At 44.6% G+C, this 19107-nt stretch overlaps 1 protein-coding gene across 1 annotated transcript in view; it reads left to right on the forward strand.

Moving 5' to 3' along the window:
• The window catches only part of Snx4 (sorting nexin 4), an 82897-nt gene that overhangs the window by 32315 nt on the left and 31475 nt on the right, over positions 1-19107 (forward strand). Inside the window, exons 8-12 of the mRNA XM_036204092.1 lie at positions 2177-2249; positions 7763-7824; positions 9847-9912; positions 10846-10935; positions 12735-12834. Coding sequence (XP_036059985.1) covers positions 2177-2249; positions 7763-7824; positions 9847-9912; positions 10846-10935; positions 12735-12834 — 391 coding nt within the window. The remainder of the gene's footprint in view (positions 1-2176; positions 2250-7762; positions 7825-9846; positions 9913-10845; positions 10936-12734; positions 12835-19107) is intronic.

Consider the following 19107-nt stretch of genomic DNA (forward strand, 5'->3'; position numbering starts at 1 on the left):
ACATAAACAAAAGTAACACACCTTAAAATAGTATTCTACTACAAATGATGGGCCTTGGGCATTCTGTCATTGAGATGTAAGAACCTCTGGATCACTTAATTAGGTGGGCTGCATGTTTAACTGTTTTATAGTCTTCTGAACTTTTTCATAACCCACTGTGACATTAAGAATTTTATAGTTAAGCCTGCTCTAAAAGGAAAGGTCATTAGGGAGTCAGGGTTAGGGACTCCAGAGGAACCACCTGTAAAGGATTTCTGACTCCTGATCCCCAGTACATTTGATAGAAGCTATACAGAACAGTGCACACCCTAGCCAGGCAGGCAGTGGTCCACACGTCTTTAACCCCAGCACTTGGTAGGCAGAGGCAGGAGGATCTCTGAGGTCAAGGACAGCCAGGACTACACAGAGAAACCCTGTCTAGAAAAACAAGGGAAAAAATAGTGCACATCTTTCATCTCAGCTCTTGGGTTCCAGGATAGCTAGAGTTTCTGTCTCAAAAAACAAAACACAACAAAAAACAGATCAATAAGATTTGATAAAGGTTGACAGGTTTAATGATTTACCTCCCTACCACTTCAGTATAAGTATTAGCTTCTACAGGAAGATGCTGCCAGCCAAACATTGGCTCTGCATAAAGAGAGCAGTTCATAATTATTTAGGGTAACATTCCTTTTTAGAATTTTAATTTAGACATCTAGAACATGTTTGACTACGCACTATAATACCTTGTGAGGTCTATGTGTAGAGTGCTGTATATGGAAGATTATAACTTAAAACTCTCACTTGGTCCCTCTCTGTCTATTCCCACTTCCTTCCCTAGAGTTCGATATCTCAGATGTCTACACGAGTCCATTTTCTACCTCTTCCTCCTGGACTGTAGACATCTTTTTCCAGTAGGGATTGACTCTTAATGACAGTCTTACTTGCCCTCCCTTTAGTGCCCAAATTATTTCTTAGCTGAGAAGCACTTGAGAGAGTGGAGGCTGTTTAGTCAGCGGTGGATCCCTTCAGGCTGGCCGGCAGCTTCTGGTTAGATGAGCCATGGTCACCATCAGCAGGAGCTCTGTGTAGTTTCCTAAGCTGTGTTAAAGAATTGAGACCTTAGGACCCGAGAGATGGTTCAGCAGTCAAGAGAGTTCACTGTCAGCCAGGTGGAGGTGGCGGCACATGCCTTTAATCCCAGCACTCGGGAGGCGGAGGCAAGTGGATATCTGTGAGTTTGAGGCCAGCCTGGGCCACGGAACAAGTTCTAGGACAGTCAAGGCTGTTACACAGAGAAATCCTGTCTCAAAAAACCAAGAAAAGTGTTAAGCGATTCTAAAGAAGAGGATGAGATAATGTGGACTTGAGAAAGCTTTAAATGGACTGGCAGTAGTGAAAATGGGGTCTTCCCTCCTGATGCCTTCTGTTGGCTGTGTGGAGAATGGCCTTAGAATCCTGGTGTCTTGAGCTGGGAAGGTGGATCCGTGGTTTAGAACACTTGTTGCTCTTCCAGAGGACCCCTGTTCAATTCCCAGCATCTGCACGATAGTTTATAACCACTAGTAGACCAGTTCCAGAGTATCCAATATCCTCTTCTAACCTCCTTGAATTTGCAAGTGGCATACATCAACATTCACATAAAAAACAACATTTAAATCTAGGCTGGGTGGTGGTGGCGCATGCCTCTAATCTCAGAATTCAGGAGGCAGAGGCAGGTGGAGCCCTGTGAGTTCCAGACCAGCCTGGTCTACAGAGCAAGTTATAGGACAGCCAGGGCTACACAGAAACCCTCTTTGGGGGATGGGGGTGGGGGACTTAAATCTTGTCTTTAGAGAGTAGAGCTTTGAGTCTTTGTGGACAGTGGGAAACTAAGGTTACTAAGATTGTTAAGAATGTTGGAAACTGCTGTTTAGCTTGCAGTATGTTTTCTAGCGCCATAAAGTTTCCCCCCTTTTTTTTGTTTTCAAAATAATTTTTCATACCCACAGATTTGATCTCTTAGTCCCATGATGTAAATTAAGAAGTTTGCCTCTTTCCTTGACTTTCAGTATGTGTATGTCCACTGCTTGATTTCAGACTGTTTTTCTGTTTGTATTGGTTTGTAATGTTCAGGGTCAGGGTGTGGTTAAATAGAGTGAGTTTCATCATCTGAGGAATTGCTGTTTGTACACAACTGCGTGTTTTCCTGTTGCAGAAGATTTACTGAGCTGAAGCATTACAGTGATGAGCTGCAGTCCGTCATCTCCCATCTCCTTCGAGTCAGAGCCGTAAGTGATGGAGAACTCTGGGACACATCGCTAAGGACAGCTCTTGTCGCTGAGTCACCGTGCTTCTGAGGAGTGGGTGGCACTTATGCTGGATGACTGGTTTCACATTTACTCTAGTAGGTTATAAGCAGACTGCCTTCTAAGAGAAGTGGAAGGCTTTCCTTTAGAAACAGCTTGAAGAATTTGAGCCCATTGTTTTCTTCCTGGTGTGGAATGGTGTAGTTGACAGCTTATCAAAAGGCCTGTCATTTCAGAGTGGAATGTAATAATGTAGGATCTTAGACTCTGTGGAATAATGCCTCAGCCTTTGAGGTTTTCTGAAGCTTTGTGGGATCATTTATGCATGTTAGGACATCTTGTGTCTGTGGTCCTTTAAGACAGGGTCTTGCTGTGCAGCCAAGGATGGTGTGAACTTAGCTGCCCTCCTGCCTCACCTTCCTCATTGCATATAGCAGCACACCTGGTTCTTCGTCTGTGCCCCGAAATTCCACTGAGTACACTTACTTAAGGTACTGGTCTGCCGTGGCCAAAGGGCTGAGGACAACCAGCCATTATACTTGCACGTGACGTTGGTTGTAATGCACGTGAGGAAAAGTATTTTTCAGTAAAGGGAGTACCTGGAAAATTTGTCATCTAATCTTCCCAGAGACCTTAGAACCCGAGACAGGGTTAGCAGGTTAGGGTCACATCTTGTGGACTGAACGCCTCTGGAGAGGGAATACAGTGAATAAGAGCACAAGAGCACACAGTAGTGAAGAATGGAACATGGGGCAGTTTTAGATGAAAGTAGGTTGGCTGTATAATAATTATTGAGGTGGGTGCTAGGAAGTACGCGTGCAGTCTTTGTTCTTTATGAGAGGTAGAGGTACACACTTGCTCTCTATACTTTAAATAGCTTTTTTGGGGGGAGGGGGGTGGTTTCAAGACAGGGTTTCTCTGTAGCTTTGGAGCCTGTCCTGGATCTCGCTCTGTAGACCAGGCTGACCTTGAGCTCACAGAGATCCACCTGGCTCTGCCTCCCAAGTGCTGGGATTACAGGCGTGTATCTATTTTCTCAGGCGTTGAATCTCCTAGAACTGGAGTTAAGATGGCCGTGAGTTTTCCATGTAGGTGCTAGGATTGAACCGAGTCTTCTGGAAGAACATCCAGTGCTCTAACTTTGGAGCCATCTCTCCTGTCTTTCTCTCTAGTCTTTGTTTGTTTGTCCCGGTCTTGGGGTTCGAACAAAGGGGCCTCATGAATACTAGACAAGTACTCTCCCACTGAACTACCCTTTTCTATCCTTCCATGTACTTGAACTTTTCCATGATAGCGTAGGAAAATAGGACTGGGGGATGGAGCTCTATGGTAAAGTGTATGACCAGCATGTGCAAGGCCTTGCATTCCATCTCTACACACACGCACACACACACACACACACACACACACACACACACACACACACATATACACACACACATATGACCAGCATGTGCAAGGCCTTGCATTCCATCTCTACACACACGCACACACACACACACACACACACACACACAGGCACATGCACACACAGATACACGCGCACACATAGACACGCACGCACATACATACACACGCACATACAGACACGCACACACAGACACATGCACACTAAGACAGACTGCAGGTTGTGGCGACAGCTCAGTGGGTGATGCACCTGCTCTGCAAGCATGAGGGCCCGAGTTTGAATCCTCAGCATCCCCATAAGAGCCAAATAGGCCGTGTGTCTGTAGTCCCAGCACTGCGGAGAGGGGAGACAGGCAGGTTTGGGGAGCTCAGTGGCCAGCTAGCCTACCAAAACAATAGTGAGAGCCCATCTCAAGGAATCAGGCGGGGGAGACAGAGGACACTCGGTCGTCTTCTCTGGCTTTCTCATACCATGCAGTATACACTGGCTGTGCACCATCACCACACTAAGGCTCCGCTCCTGAGGAAGGGAGAAGAAGGCAGACTAAAGGAAGAATAGCTTTCCTCCTGGAGCCGCGTTGTTAGGCTGTTTCGGCTCTGTATTGTCTGCTCTCTGTGGCTCATAGTGTCCTAGGTGCAGTCTCTGGTGAAGGTCCCTCTGGTGAGTCACAGCCTGACAGGTGACATCACGTGTGAGCATGTGTGACTGTTAAAGGGAGAGAGCCTAGGAAGCCAGAGAGCCTAGGAAGCCAGAGACTGAGGGGCCCACATTGCTCAGTTTTTAACAGACATTTGCTGGGGCCATGATAATTCAGTCTTTTCAGAGTTAATGTTCCTAGTGATCTAACTACTTACACGCTTCACTAAAGACCAAGATTCCAACATTCAAAGCCATAATAGAAACTACCAAACCAAAATAGACTCCTTAAATAAACTGTAAATGCTAAGAGCGTCAAACTGAATTGGGCGGTGGTGGTGGTGGCGGCGCACGTCTTTAATCCCAGCACTTGGGAGGCAGAGACAAGCGGATCTCTGTGAGTTCAAGGCCAGCCTGGTCTACAGAGTGAGTTCCCAGATAGCCAGGACTATACAGAGAGACCTTGTCTCAAACCCCCCCCTGCCCAGTTCTCCCCTCTCAAAAAAGAAAAGAAATAATAGGGAGGTGGCTCTCCCTCTTATCCCCCTACTTGGGAGCAAGAACTGAATATTTGAAAGGGTTTGGGCTCGATGAGGTGAAATTTCTACATCTTTCATTACTTTGAAATTCTATATGTTGAGTAAGAGTCAAGGTGAAGTTCTGACCATATCAGTAGAACCATGTGATGCCTTCTGATTAACTTGTGTTTTCAAATAGTATTCTGAAATTAGGAGAAAAGCCCTGAGATGTGGACAGTAAGAGCAGAGTAACAGAACCTAAGGATGGTTAAAGGCCCGCAATAATGGAGGCTTGGAAACCACACAGAAAGCTCCATGGCCTCTTTCTAATGCTAGTGTCCACGTAGAAGCTAGTGCAGATGTTGTTTAAGACAGGTGGAGAGTTATCAACAGACGGAAGGAGGCATGGAGGTGTTAGCTTTGCTGTTGAGGAAAGTTCTTTTAAAACCATGAGTATGAGTTAAATGCTTAAGTCAAACAGAACTATCAGGCAGAGCGAGGGTTGAGTTTGAAACTGGTCTCTGCTGTTCACACCTTTCAGAAATGGTTTTCTAAAGGAGGAGACTGGTCACATAGTAGGCCCTAACTCTTGTTATATGGATGAGTGCCTTGTAATAATGAGACTCTAGTGAGGTTGTTTGTATTGTGAGCTAAAGCAAAAGGAAATTAAAACTAACTCTTTTTCTTGATCATTGTTTGGGCACTGTGATGATAGACATGTTAGGATAGCCTCGCTTAATGACCCTGTGGGGATAGTCCTGTCACTCCATTTTATACAGTAGGAAACAGGCAAATGAAGTTAATACGCTCCAATACCTCCTGGGAGACAGATGGGGATCGAGAAGAGACCATAATCTGCCTCAGGAGCCCGTGCTCTTGGCCACCTACAGATAGATACACATGGACAAAGGATGTGAAGAAGCGGACACTGGGTGAACTGCCCTGGTTGGCACAGAGTCACCTGATGGAGGGCATGCGTGCCCTTACCTCCTGAGGCACATATAAAGATTTGGAGCACTCTAGTCTCACAGTTCTACAAAACAGCTGCACTCACGGGGCTGGGGGATGCTCAGGTCAAGAGCACCTGGTGCTCTTGTGGAAGACCAGGGTTGAGTCACCAGAGCCACAGGTCATAGCCATCTGTGACTCTGGTTCCAGGGGAGCCAATGCCTTCTTCTATACTGCATACACATAATGCCTAGGCATACATGCAGACAAAGCACAGGTACATGTAACTAAAAAGAAATCTTATTTTTAATTTTTTAAAAGATTTACTTATTTATTTTATATATAAGTGCTCTATCTGCATGTATGCCTTTATGCAAGAAGAGAGCATCAGATCCCACTAGAGATGGTTGTGAGCCACCATGTGGGTGCTGGGAATCGAACCCAGGACCTCTGGAAGAGCAGCCAGTGCTCTTAACCCCATAGCCATCTCTCCAGTTTTAAGTAAATCTTTTAAACAAAGAAAGAACTTGAACTCAACTATGTTTCTATTCCTATTGCACTACGTTGCCTCTTCTCCCAGAGGAAACACATTTTTAATATAACCTTGCTAATATTCTAAAAACACACATTTACTCCACTAACATTATAAAGATGCAAATTATACTCACTGACACCATATTTAACATTATTTTGTAGTTGTCTATAAACATGGTAGTATCTGGTGTTTGCAGCACAGTCAGGGTGGCAGGAGGGATCACACACAGCTCCTTTGGAACCTTTTTGCAGAAGTCTTTTTTTTTTTTTTTTTGAGATGGGTTTCACTGTGTAGACTTAGCTGGGCTAGGACTCACTTTGTAGACCATACTATCATTGAATTCACAGAGATGCACTTGCTTCTGCCCCTCTAGTGGAATTGGAGGCATGGGCCACCACAGCTAGGAATTTTAAACCTCAGAATCTCTGACATCTGTTAGGAGACTCAAAGAAGAAAAGGCTGTGTGTGTCCAGCTCTTTAAAGTTCACCATAGCCTGTCATAGACTGTCCTTTTCAGTGTCAGCCTGTCATAGACTGTCCTTTCCAGTGTCAGCCTGTCATAGACTGTCCTTTCCAGTGTCAGCCTGTCATAGACTGTCCTTTCCAGTGTCAGCCTGTCATAGACTGTCCTTTCCAGTGTCAGCCTGTCATAGACTGTCCTTTCCAGTGTCGGCCTCTCATAGACTGTCCTTTCCAGTGTCAGCCTGTCATAGACTGTCCTTTCCAGTGTCAGCATGTCATAGACTGTCCTTTCCAGTGTCAGCCTGTCATAGACTCTGTCTTTTTTTTTTTTTTTTTTTGGTTTTTCGAGGCAGGGTTTCTCTGTGTAGCTTTTGCGCCTTTCCTGGGACTCACTCTGTAGACCATGCTGGCCTCGAACTCACAGAGATCCACCTGCCTCTGCCTCCCTCTGTCCTTTTCAGTGTCCCAGCACTTGGGAGGCCGAGGCAGGCGAATCTCTGAGTTCGTGGGTAGCCTGGTCTACAGAGCAAGTTCCATGGCAGCCAGGACTTCACAGAGAAACCCTGTCTCAAAAAACCAAAAACCAAAACAAAACATAAACAAAAAAGCCAGCCGGGCGGTGATGGAGCACGCCTGTAATCCCAGCACTCGGGAGGCAGAGGCAGGTGGATCTCTGTGAGTTCGAGACCAGCCTGGTCTACAGAGCTAGTCCAGCTCCAAAGCTGCAGAGAAACCCTGTCAAAAAAAAAAAAAAGCCAACGAAAAAACTGCTGAAAAGAACTGTGGCAGCAGAGTAAACACGCCGGGCTGGGCTGCTTCCGTTTGTGATGTGGCTTTGAAGGGCGTTTTTCTTTCCTGTGTTTTCTTGATCTGTTGTACTAAGCATGATCATTGGGTTTTCCCCCTACTCTTAAAAATGTAAATGGATTTTTAAAACGTAGTCTGTATATAACGTCCACCTAAAACCAGTTTCTGTTAAATATTTCAGAGAGTAGCAGATCGACTCTATGGTGTGTATAAAGTACATGGAAACTATGGGAGAGTTTTTAGGTAAGTAAGTATCTTACAGACTTTTACAGACATTTCACTCTGACTGGATTTTTGGCTGTAAAACCCTTACAACGTATGACTCAGAAGAGTACATTTTATTTATTGATTTGTATTCTCTAATGTAGTGTGTATGTATTCACATGTTGGATGGTGTATACATGTCAAATGTGTGCACCTGTGTGTAGAGTCCAGAGGTTTGTAGTAAGATTTTTCTTTGGGCCACCAGCCTCCAATGATATGGAGACTTATTATGTATTAATTATGAAAGCTCAGACTTAGCTCAGGCTTGTCCCACTAGCTCTTTTAGCGTAAATTAGCCTGTTTCTATTAATCTATGTTTTGCAATGTGGCTTTTTACTTTTCTTTCATTCTGTATGTCCCTCTGTGTTGTGTCTCATTGGTGTCGTCTTCTCTCTAGCCTGGAATCATCCCAAGTTCCTCTCTTTTTCCCAGAGTTCTTCCTATCTCTCCAGCCTAGCTATCAGCCAGTCAGCTCTTTATTACAGCAATCACAGCAACACGTCTTCACAGGGGTACAAATATCCCACAAGAGAGGTTAGCATTGGGTATTGTTAGATCACTCTCCACCTTAACCTCAGGTGGGTTCTTTGACTTGACTCCAGAACTCACCAGTTTGGATTAGTCTGGCTAGCCAGCTGGCTCTGTCCCTGTGTCCCGAGTGCTGGCATTATAGGCAGGCTGTCACATTAGTGTAGCTCTAGCTATCCCAGCTCTGGTCCCTGGGCTTCCCTGGGAAGCCCTTTATTCCCAGAGCCGTATCCCTCGATTCCTGATCCTTTGGGAACAGGGTTTCACCCTGGAGCTTTGGCTGGCCTGGACCTTCCTTATGTTGTAGCCCAGGCTTATCTCAGACTTGTAACAATCCACCCATCTCTGACTCACGTTGAGATGTACAGCCATGTTTCATTGTGTCTGGCAGAACGGTAGTCACTGATGTCCTGTAGTAATAATTTTCACTGTTCAGGTAAGTACTTTCATTTTAAAGCCGTCTGTAAACTAGAGTGGTGCGGAAATTCTACATGCCTGACTGAAGGGGTACAAGGCCTTTTACTTTCCCCAGTGATTGCCTAGAGAGAATGGATCACTGGAGACTGCTACCCAATAGAATTGGATAATTTCTTTCTTCTCTTTGTTTTTGCCATTTTATAATTTGTGAAGACTTTGGCAAGATGAGTTTTTCAGTTGTGTGATATTTCAGTGATTAGAATACTTGTGTAAGGGCTGGAGATCTAGTGCAGGGTTACAACAGTTGTCTAGTTTTCTGTGAGGCCCTGGGCTCACTCCTCTGTACCGAAGTGGATGTATGTGTGTATGACTTGCATGGTTTGGTTATTTACATGGTTTTTAGTTTAGTTTATATTAGGGGTGTTTTGCCTACAAGTATGTATGGGTACCAGATGTGTGCCTAGTGCCTGTGGAGGCCAGAAGTTCCTCTGAAACTAGAGCTACAGATATTTGTGAGCTGCCATGTGGATGCTGGGACTCAAACCCAGGTCATTAGAGATGGGGTCTTTCTATGCAGCCCAGGCTGACTTGGAACTCACTATGTAGACCAGGAAGGCCTCTGGCTGCCTCTGCCTCTGCAGTGCTGGTGTTAAGACATGCACCACCATCCCAGCTTGGAATTCTTTTCTTTTGTGAACTTTCTTTCGGGGGAGGGGCCCTTTTCTTTATTATTACTGTTTTGTTGTTGTTGTTGTTCTAGTGTAGCCCAGGCTGGCCTTAAATTTTGTCATGTAGTCAAAGATGACCTTGAACTTCTGATCCTCCTGCCTCTGCCTTTCAAGTGCTTGGATTACAGGATGTACCACCACATTTATTCTGCCGACTGCGCTAGCTTTGTGTTAACTTTAATTACTAAATTTTAAGGGAACACCAGTATACTTGAATCACAGAAAGTAAATCCCAATATGGGTCTAGCTAGAAAAAGATCTCGTAAACACCTCCATTGAGTAACAACCCACAGAGCTAGTTCATGAGGCTTTTGTCCTTTTCTTCTAGTGAATGGAGTGCCATCGAAAAGGAAATGGGTGATGGGCTGCAGAGTGCTGGACACCACATGGATGTGTGAGTAACTGAAGAGCTGAGGGTGGCCAGGTCTGCTCAGTGGGGAGTGCTGCTTACTCATCGGGTTACGTCAAGTTAGCTGCATTTATAGTAATGCTTTGTGTGTGTAGATGGGACTTGTTTCTCCTAGGAATGCAAGATTAGTTAATCCATATATTCTGAAACTGCTCTAATTCATGTAGTAACAGAGTAAAGATAAAAATCTAGTGTGGTGGTGGTGACTCACACCATAAACCCCAGCACTGGGGAGATCTCTGTGGGTTTGAGACCAGCCTGGTCTACAGAGCGAGTTCCAGAACAGGTAGGACTACACAGAGAAACCCCCGTCTCCAAAAAATGAAGAAGAAAAAAAACAAAACAGCAAACCTGTATGTACATTTCAGTGCACACCGAAAAGTTACTGGCAAACTTTAACACTGTTAATAGTAAAGTTTACATTGTGAATGCACAGTCTTTGTCAATGCAGCTTAAACTGTTCAGTGGTAAGAAAATATTTTATTTAAATATTACTTTTCCTTATTCCATAGTCAAGCTAACTAGCTTTTTTTTTTTTTTTTTTTTTTTTTTTTTTAAGATTAAAAAAAGTTCTTAGCTGTGCGATGGTGGCACACCTTTAGTTCCAGCACTCAGGAGGCAGAGGCAGGCAGATCTCTGTGAGTTTGAGGCAGCCTGGTCTACAGAGTGAGTTCCAGGACAGCCAGGGCTGCACAGAGACACCCATTCTCAAAAAACAAAACAAAACAATGTATTTATGTTTATGTGTGTGTGCCTGTGCGTATGTGCAGGAGCCATGTGTGTGTGGACGCCCACAGAGGCCAGGAGAGGGTGAGAGACTCCTGGAACGGAGTCACAATTACTTGTAAGCTGCCACTTCCATAAAACACTAGTTGTTGTGGACACGGTTGGAGTCAGTCGCTTGTGTTTCTTAAACAGGTACGCGTCTTCCATTGACGATATCCTGGAAGATGAAGAACACTATGCGGACCAGCTAAAGGAGTATCTCTTTTATGCAGAGGCGCTGCGGTGAGTTTCATGACAGCCTCAAAATGCAGACAGGAAGTTGCTTCCTAAGTCAGGTCACAGTGTCAGACCCTTAATGAGGCCCCAGCATATTCCCCTGGCAGGCCTAAAAACCACAAGTTGCGCCCTGCAAGCATCTTCTTGACAAGAGCTTCCTGTTCGTGCTGATGGCCTGCCTATTTCTTCCTGCTCTTCCCAGTTTGAAGATTGGGAGCAAAATACAGACGAGTGTAGAGCCCGACAGACAAACAGTTCTCTGCTAGACAGATTTAGTCGACAAGAAAAGGTTAGCTTGTTTTCCTCCCTCCACGTCTTAATTGCTCTCTGGTGCTTTGGAGAGACACCATTATCAAGGCAGCTTACAAAAGAAAGCATTTATTTCGGCTTGTGAGGGTTTGTCCATGAACATCATGGTGGGAGCATGGCAGCAGGCAGGCAGACATGGTGCAGGCACAGTAGCTTAGAGTTTACATCTGATCCACAGGCAGCAGGAAGAGCGAAACGGGGAGCTAACTTGAGTGGCATGGGTTTGAAGCCTCAGAGCATGCCCCAGTGACACACCTCCTAATCCTTGCCAAACAGTTCCACCAGCTGGAGACCAGTCATTCGTATATACGAGCCTATGGGGCCATTCTCATTGAAACCACCACTCTTTCTGTCTTCCTTCCTTTGATTTTTTTTTTTTTTATTCAAGTTAGAAAAACCATTTTCCTGAAAGTGTTAGCTTTTGATTAGTTTTTTCTGTCACTTTGAAAAGCACTATAAGAATCCTGTTGGAGGCAGGGCATGGTGTGCATACCTTCAGTCACAGTGCTCAGGAGGCAGAGGCAGATGGAGCTCTGGGAGGGCAAGGCCCTCCTTGTCTACATTGTGAGTTCTAGTTGGCCAGGGCTACATAGTAAAAATAGCCTGTTTCCAAATTGAAGGGAAAAAAAAAGAACTCTTGGTGGGGCTGGAGAGTTGGCTCAGTGGTTAAGAGTTTGTACTGCTCTTCTAGAGGACTAAGTTCAATGCCTAGTACCTATGTCTGTCAGCTTACATCTAACTACCTGTAACTCCAGCTCCAGGAGATCCAGGGCCTCTGGTCTCTGCAAGCATCTGCACTCACATGAACACACCAGCACATAGACACACACACACACACACACTCTTAAAAGTAAAAATACATTTTTGAAAAAAAGAATTTCACTGGACAGACAGAAGAGCTGTATTCATTAGCTTGTCAGCTTGAAAACTTTTGGTAGATAGTTAGCTTTTTCCCTGCCTGCTTTGTGTAGAACTCTGTGAGTTCGAGGCCAGCCTTGTCTACCAAGTGAATTCCAGGAAAGGCGCAAAGCTACACAGAGAAACCCTGTCTCAAACTCCCCCCCCCCCCAAAAAAAAAGAATGCTCACTTGCCATGTGAGACCACAGTGTGAGCTCCTGAGTTGGGGATGGTGGTGCATACCTGTAACCCAGCAGCTCAGGAGGCAGAGGCAAGAGGGTTTGAAATCCAAAGATAGTTTTGACTGTATCTAATGAGACTGTCCCAGAAAGAGTTTGAACAATTGATAGTGGTGTGTTTATTGAAAACAATTACATAAGCCATCTTTTTTTTTTTTTTTTTTGTAAAGTTTTTATGCTTAGATTCTGTTAGATTTAATTTTCAAGGTTGGATTACTACTTTTTTAATTTGAAAGTTATGGTCACAAAAGCTCTGAACCTAGTTAGGCATTATGAACGCCTCTCCCTGCACCCCTAAAACATTTCTGATATGTTAAAGAAGCCAGAAAAGCTTAATGGCTGTGCTTGCTCACCCCAAGGGCTGTGTGCAGGAAGCATGAGCTTATGCAGTATGACTTGGAGACGGCTGCTCAGGACCTGGCTTCCAAGAAACAGCAGTGTGAGGAGCTGGCCACTGGGGTGAGTGTTCTCCAGGTTTCTGGTGCTTATGAAGCGAGGGTGCGGTGTAATGTGCGGGATGCCTGTGCCTCACAAGGGGTCAGGAAGGAGAATTTTTTATCAGTTTTTGGTTGCTTTGTTTTCCTGGAAAGGTTTATTACTGATTATAAAATCACTGCATAGGTGTGAGTGTGTGTGTGTGTGTGTGTGTGTGCCCATAAGCTGCATGAGTGCATGACCAGCAGAAGCCAGTAGAAGGTGTTGGACTCCGTAGAACTGGAGTTGAAGGCAGTTGGGAGCCACCATCTTCTAGATGTGGGGCCAGGAACTGAACCTGGTCCTCTGAAAGAGCAGCAGATACTCTAACCACTGGGCCATCTCTCCTGCCCTTTTGGTGGCTTTCTTGGTATAAAATGATAGCAGCCATCAAAGCTCTGCTCCTTTTAGTCCTGTCTGGTTGGTCAGGGTGTTTACAGGCATCTTAGTTCCGCAGCTGGGCAAACACTCAGTGGTTACAAGAGCTTATTCATTGCTCTTGTAGAGGCCCAGATCTTGGTTCCTAGCACTTAAGTTGGGCAGCCCCCAACTGCCTTTAGCTCCAGCTCCAGGGGTCTGATGCCATCTGCTGGCTTCTTTGGGCTCTGGATGCCCCTGCACATACCCACACACATACACACAGATTTGAAAACCTTAAGTTTCTTTCAAAACTTAGTTTACTTTGGAAAGCCTTGCCCAATCAGAATCAGTGCACCTCTCCTATGAAGGGAGTGTTGTCCTCTTTAATGCTTATGGTGTGGTGGGTACTGTGGTGATATTGTGTCCCCCAAAATATTGTGCACCCTAATAAACCTATCTGGGGTCAGAGAACAGAACAGCCACTAGATACAGAGGCCAGAAAAACGGTGGCACACACACGCCTTTAATCCTAGCATTCCAAAGGCAGAGATCCATCTGGATCTCTGTGAGTTCAAGGCCACACTGGAAACAGCCAGGCATGCTGACTCACGCCTTTAATCCCAGGAAGTGATGGCAGAAAGCAGAAAGGTATTTAAGGCGTGAAGACCAGGAACTAGAGTTGGTTAAGCTTTAAGGCTTTGAGCAGCAATTCAGCTGAGATCCATTTGGATGAGGACTCAGAAGCTTCCAGTCTGAGGAAACGGGATCAGCTGAGGAATTGGCAAGATGAGGAAGCTGTGGCTTGTTCTGCTTCTCTGATCTTCCAGCATTCACCCCAATTCCTGGCCTCAGGTTTGTTTGTATTAGTAAGACCTGTTAAGATTTGTGCTACAGTGTACTAGTGAAGAAAATTCCATGTATTGTATAAAGCTCTCTGTCCTGCCCAGAGACTTGACCAGAATACATGGGCTGAGATGGCGAGAGACAGGTTCCAGGAGCAGGGGAAGAGCGGGAGCACACAGTGCTTCAGTTCTAACAGTGCTTCCGGAAGTCCGGCGTGGCAGCATCTGCCTTGAACCCCAGCATTGGGAGGCAGAGGCAGGTGCTCTCTGTTGGGTTTGAAGCACCAAACAGACAGACAGACAACCAACCAATACCACAATGACCATTTTCAAGTAGTGTCAAGTATAATTACATAGTTTACAACCAGTCCTTAGAACGTGGACATTTGATGAAACTAACTCTGTTCTTGTTGAACAGCCCCGTCCTCCTCTCCCAGCCTGGAGGCCACAGTCCACCTCTGCCTCTGATTGACCCTTCTAGATCCCACGTCAGTGTGATCAGACATGTTTGTCCACGTGGCTGTCATGAAGATGACCTGTCTATCTAAAATATATCTGCTCAATCTTGAAAACACACCTAGTATGACTACAAGTTCAATTGTAATGTCTAACTTTCATTTCTTTATATCCCAATAGTTGGTAATAATAACATTCAAGGATCAGCAAATTGCATTATATTGTTAAATGAATGGTATAAATACAATATCTTGAACATGATTAAAATTATATGTATGGCATTTTCTAAAAATATCAATCTCAATATATATAAATTTGTATACAATATAAAAAAATCCAATCCAATGTAAAGTATTTAAAACTAGTAATTGTCTTTTTCTTTTTTTTCTTTCTTTTTTTTTTAAACAAGTACCTTAAATCTAATCTCCTTTGCCTAGCTCTTTTCCTAACCCTTAACAACTTGTAACCAACTCTCCTAAACAATGAAAATTATCCCAGACCCAAAACCCATTAAAAGACCAAAAAATCACCTGCCCCACACCACCTCTTTGGGTATGTGGGTGTTGTATTCTTAAAGTTGCTTCCTGCTGGGTATGGGCAAAGGTATCTTTATTCTGAAAAGAAAAAATTTTGGGTTAATCGTCAAATTCTAGAAAAGGTAACTATATCCTTCGTTATCCATAAATGCCAAAGTTAAGGGCTCATCTCAAGTCCTTATTCAAATAGTCTTTGAAACTGGATCATCTCAGCGAGCCCTCTCAAAATTGTTCTGAGCACTTTGTAGTCCAAGCTGATCTGTAGATGATGTTTGTCAACTTAGTGGTATTATTATTGTCCACGTGGAATTGTTGTTATTGTGGGGCCCCATCTTCTTCCTGGAGACTTCAGTTGATGTTAGGTCTGGCCGTGATTTCCTGCAGAAAACTGATAAGAGACTTGAACACAAAGACATGTATAGGCAGCGAATTGAAGCCTTTTTTCTAGAATTAGTACTCTATATGACCATTAATACCTTAACAAGTTTAAAATTATATATATATATACATATATATGTATATATATATATATATATATATATATCTTGTAAATTTTGATATAAAATCCATATTTGAAGAAAAGTTTAAAGAATCAGAATAGAATCAAAGAATTGAGATTAGTAATAGAATAGTCCCTTAGTTAATTTGGTTTTTCTCCTGTCCCATATCAGAAGATGGCTCGCTCTTCTGGCATGATGCAGGGAGTTTGCATTTTCCTTTTAACAACCACTACTCGCCTGTCCTGTGGTATAATCCTATTATAAGTTGACCAGGAGTTTAACATTTGCTTTACAAATGGGGAATGCATGCCATAAGATACCATTGCCTCCTTAAACCTTCGTAAGTCTAACATTTCAACTGGAGTCCAAATATTTTGTGTATTCACTTGACCAGGTTGCTGTTGTATGGTTACCGGATAAATTAAGGGTGATTGTGTGAAAACAGGCTTTCTTTCTGTAACCTTATAATCCAATCCTGAAACAACTTCACTGTCAAATTCTTCTGTCTGAATCTGAATTTCTCTATAATTCATTATAACAGGTTTAACAGGTTTTTCTAAAACTTTTATCCTGGCACTTAAATTGACTATCTTTTTAAATTGTAAAATAAGGATAAGGAAAGTAATAATGTGCATAATCCATCAACACTAATCTTCTCATATAGTTGCTCCATTTCCAGACTGCCTAAAATGTTATCACACAAAGCCCAATTTTCTTCCAATGTACACATAAAACCCATTTTTTTTTAATGTGGAAAAAAAATTCTCTTTTAAATAGTTTTTTTCTTTAAAATATCTGATATCTTAATTGACTTATCAAGTCTGCATAGAACAGTAGAAGTCTGAGGGAATTTCAAAACAGCTACCTAGTGTCCGAGGTGGGAATCCACAGAGACAGAGAGAGAGAGAGAGAGAGAGAGAGAGAGAGAGAGAGAGAGAGAAAGCGTAGCCACGTTCTGGCTAAAAGCTTGACTCCAACCACTGTTCCCGTCTGAGCCGAGTCGAGTCTGGGCTCTGGCTTTCTTAAGCTCTGACCAACCACGTGCGCTGGCGTTTCAGCCAAAAGCAGCCTATCTGCAGTTGCCTGTAGCTCCTGCAATTAGCGGTAACTCTTGCAGGCCTGAGTTGTTTGTAGCACCAGCTTTTTAAGCAAGTAACTCCAGCTGCGGCAGTAACCGCTTGTAGCTAAGGTAGGTTGGGCCTGAGTCCTAAGCTGAGCTAGGCCCGAGCTAGGCCCGAGCTAGGCCCGAGCTAGGCCCGAGCTAGGCCCGAGCTAGGCCCGAGCTAGGCCCGAGCTAGGCCCGAGCTAGGCCCGAGCTAGGGAGCCGGACCCACCCAGGCGGGAAGCCGGACCCACTGCCAAGCCAAGCAGTTTTTAATGAATTCTTGCTACGTGGGCGTCAAATGTAGATGTAACAGTCTTTTTAAAATAGGAAACACAGAGCCAAATGCCTAGTTAAAAGCCCAAGAGGTCAGAGCAAAAGCTAAGAGCTAAAAACCCTTTCTTACCCTCAGTGCTGCTGCTGTCCTTCTCTGCAAGAGGCCTACTTCCTGTGTGTCTGTCCTTCTTATTGACTTTCTGTTCTGCCTTCTCATTGGTTGTAAACCCAACCACACGACCTCCTTGTCACTGCCTGTCTGTACAGACCTCCAGGTCTTCTATGGTTGGTATTGAGATTAAAGGCGTGTGTCTCCATGCTGGCTGTATTCTTGAACACACAGAGATCCGCCTAGCTCTGCCTCCCAAGTGCTGGGATTAAAGGCTTCTGCTATGGCTTGCTATTAGCTCTGACCCCCCCAGGCAACTTTATTTATTAACATACAAATAAAATCACATTTCAGTACAAATAAAATCTTACCATAAACAGGCAGTCCAACCACCAGTCTATGGGGGACATTCCAGATTCAAACCACAGCAGTCTGGATTCTGTCCTCAGTGGAGTCCCATAGCCCAGGCCCTTTCAGCCTCAGCATCATTAAAGCTCCCTCCTCAAAGACACTGCACTGGAACTAGGATTTCCAAAAGTATTACTTTTTCCATTACCTTAACCCAAAAACCTGACTACATCGACTGAAAGAAGAGTTTGTTTCTGTTTTGTGGTGGTTTGAATGAGCATATCCCCCACAGGCCCTGACATTTGAATACTTGGTTCTCAGTAGAGGCACTCTTTCAGAAGGCTTAGGAGGTGTGGCCTTGCTGAAGGAAGTGCATCACTGGGGACCAGCTTTGAGAGAGGGTTCTCTCTGCCTCCTGCTGTAGATATCACTCTGTATAAGTAAAATGCTGATTGGCCAGTAGCCAGGCAGGAAGTATAGTCGGGACAAGCAGAAAAGAGAATTCTGGGAACAGGAAGGCTGAGTCAGGAGATGCTGCCAGCTGCTGCCATGAGTACCAACATGTGAGATACTGCTAAGCCACAAGCCGTGTGACAAGGTATAGATTTATAGAAATGGGTTAATTTAAGATGTAAGAACTAGATAACAAGAAGGCTGCCACGGCCATACAGTTTGTAAGCAATGTAAGTCTCTGTGTGTTTACTCGGTTGGGTCTGAGTGGCTGCCCGACTGGCAGGCGAGAGAGATTTGTCCTGACCGTGGGCCAGGCAGGACTGGAGAAAATTCCAGCTACAGCCTCCTGTTTGTGGTTTAAGATGTGAGCCCTTAGCTCTCAGGTTCCAGCTCCAGTCGCCATGCCCCACCAGTGTGATGACGATGGACTCCTATCGCTCTGGAACTATGAGCCCCACATGAACCCTTCCCTCTACTTCCCTGGTCCTGGTGTCTTATCACAGAAATAGAAAAGTAACTAAAACAGAGATACAGCCTTGGTGGCCAGGAGTCATGGCGACAGGAGTGTGCTGTTGCTGTTCCTCGGTCAGGAAGAGAGAGATGGACACTAGTGAGCTTCCCCACCCCACCTTTTTTTTTCCAGACAGGTTTCTCTGTGTAGCCCTGGCTATCCTGGAACTCACTCTGTAGCCCAGGGTGGCCTCGAACTCACAGAGATCCGCCTGCCTCTGCCTCCGGAGTGCTGGGATTACAGGCGTGCGCCACCACCACCTGGCTCCTCCTCCCATTTGTATTCAGTTGATAATTCCAGCCCATTGATGAGTACCGTCTTCATTCAGGCTGAATTGAACTTCTCTGGGAGTATCCTCAGATATCTGGGAAAGTCTTGTAGGGGATTCCAAATCCATTCTAACCAACAATAAAGACTGACTATTAGACTCTATTTTGAAAGGGTTTGTTGTTGTTGTTTTATGTGTATGGGTATGTGCTCTCATGCAGGTATGTGAAGTACAAGAGTGTAGTGCCCTAGGAGGCCAGAAGAGGGCAGTGGGTCCTCTGCAACTAGAGTTTCAGATGGTTGTGAGCCGCCAGGCTGGTCCTGGGAACTGAACCTGTTCACATCCCCTGAAAGAGCAGTAAGCACCCTTAGCCACTGAGCCATGTCCCCAGGCCCTCACTCTGCTATTAACTGGACTAATGTGCTCTCAACTCAGCCCCTTCCTTTCACAGAAAGCCCCTCTCAAATCTCCTTACTTCATCCAAGGTCTCAAGTCTG

This window comes from Onychomys torridus, chromosome 12 (assembly GCF_903995425.1).
Source record: "Onychomys torridus chromosome 12, mOncTor1.1, whole genome shotgun sequence".
Classification (NCBI taxonomy): Eukaryota; Metazoa; Chordata; class Mammalia; order Rodentia; family Cricetidae; genus Onychomys; species Onychomys torridus.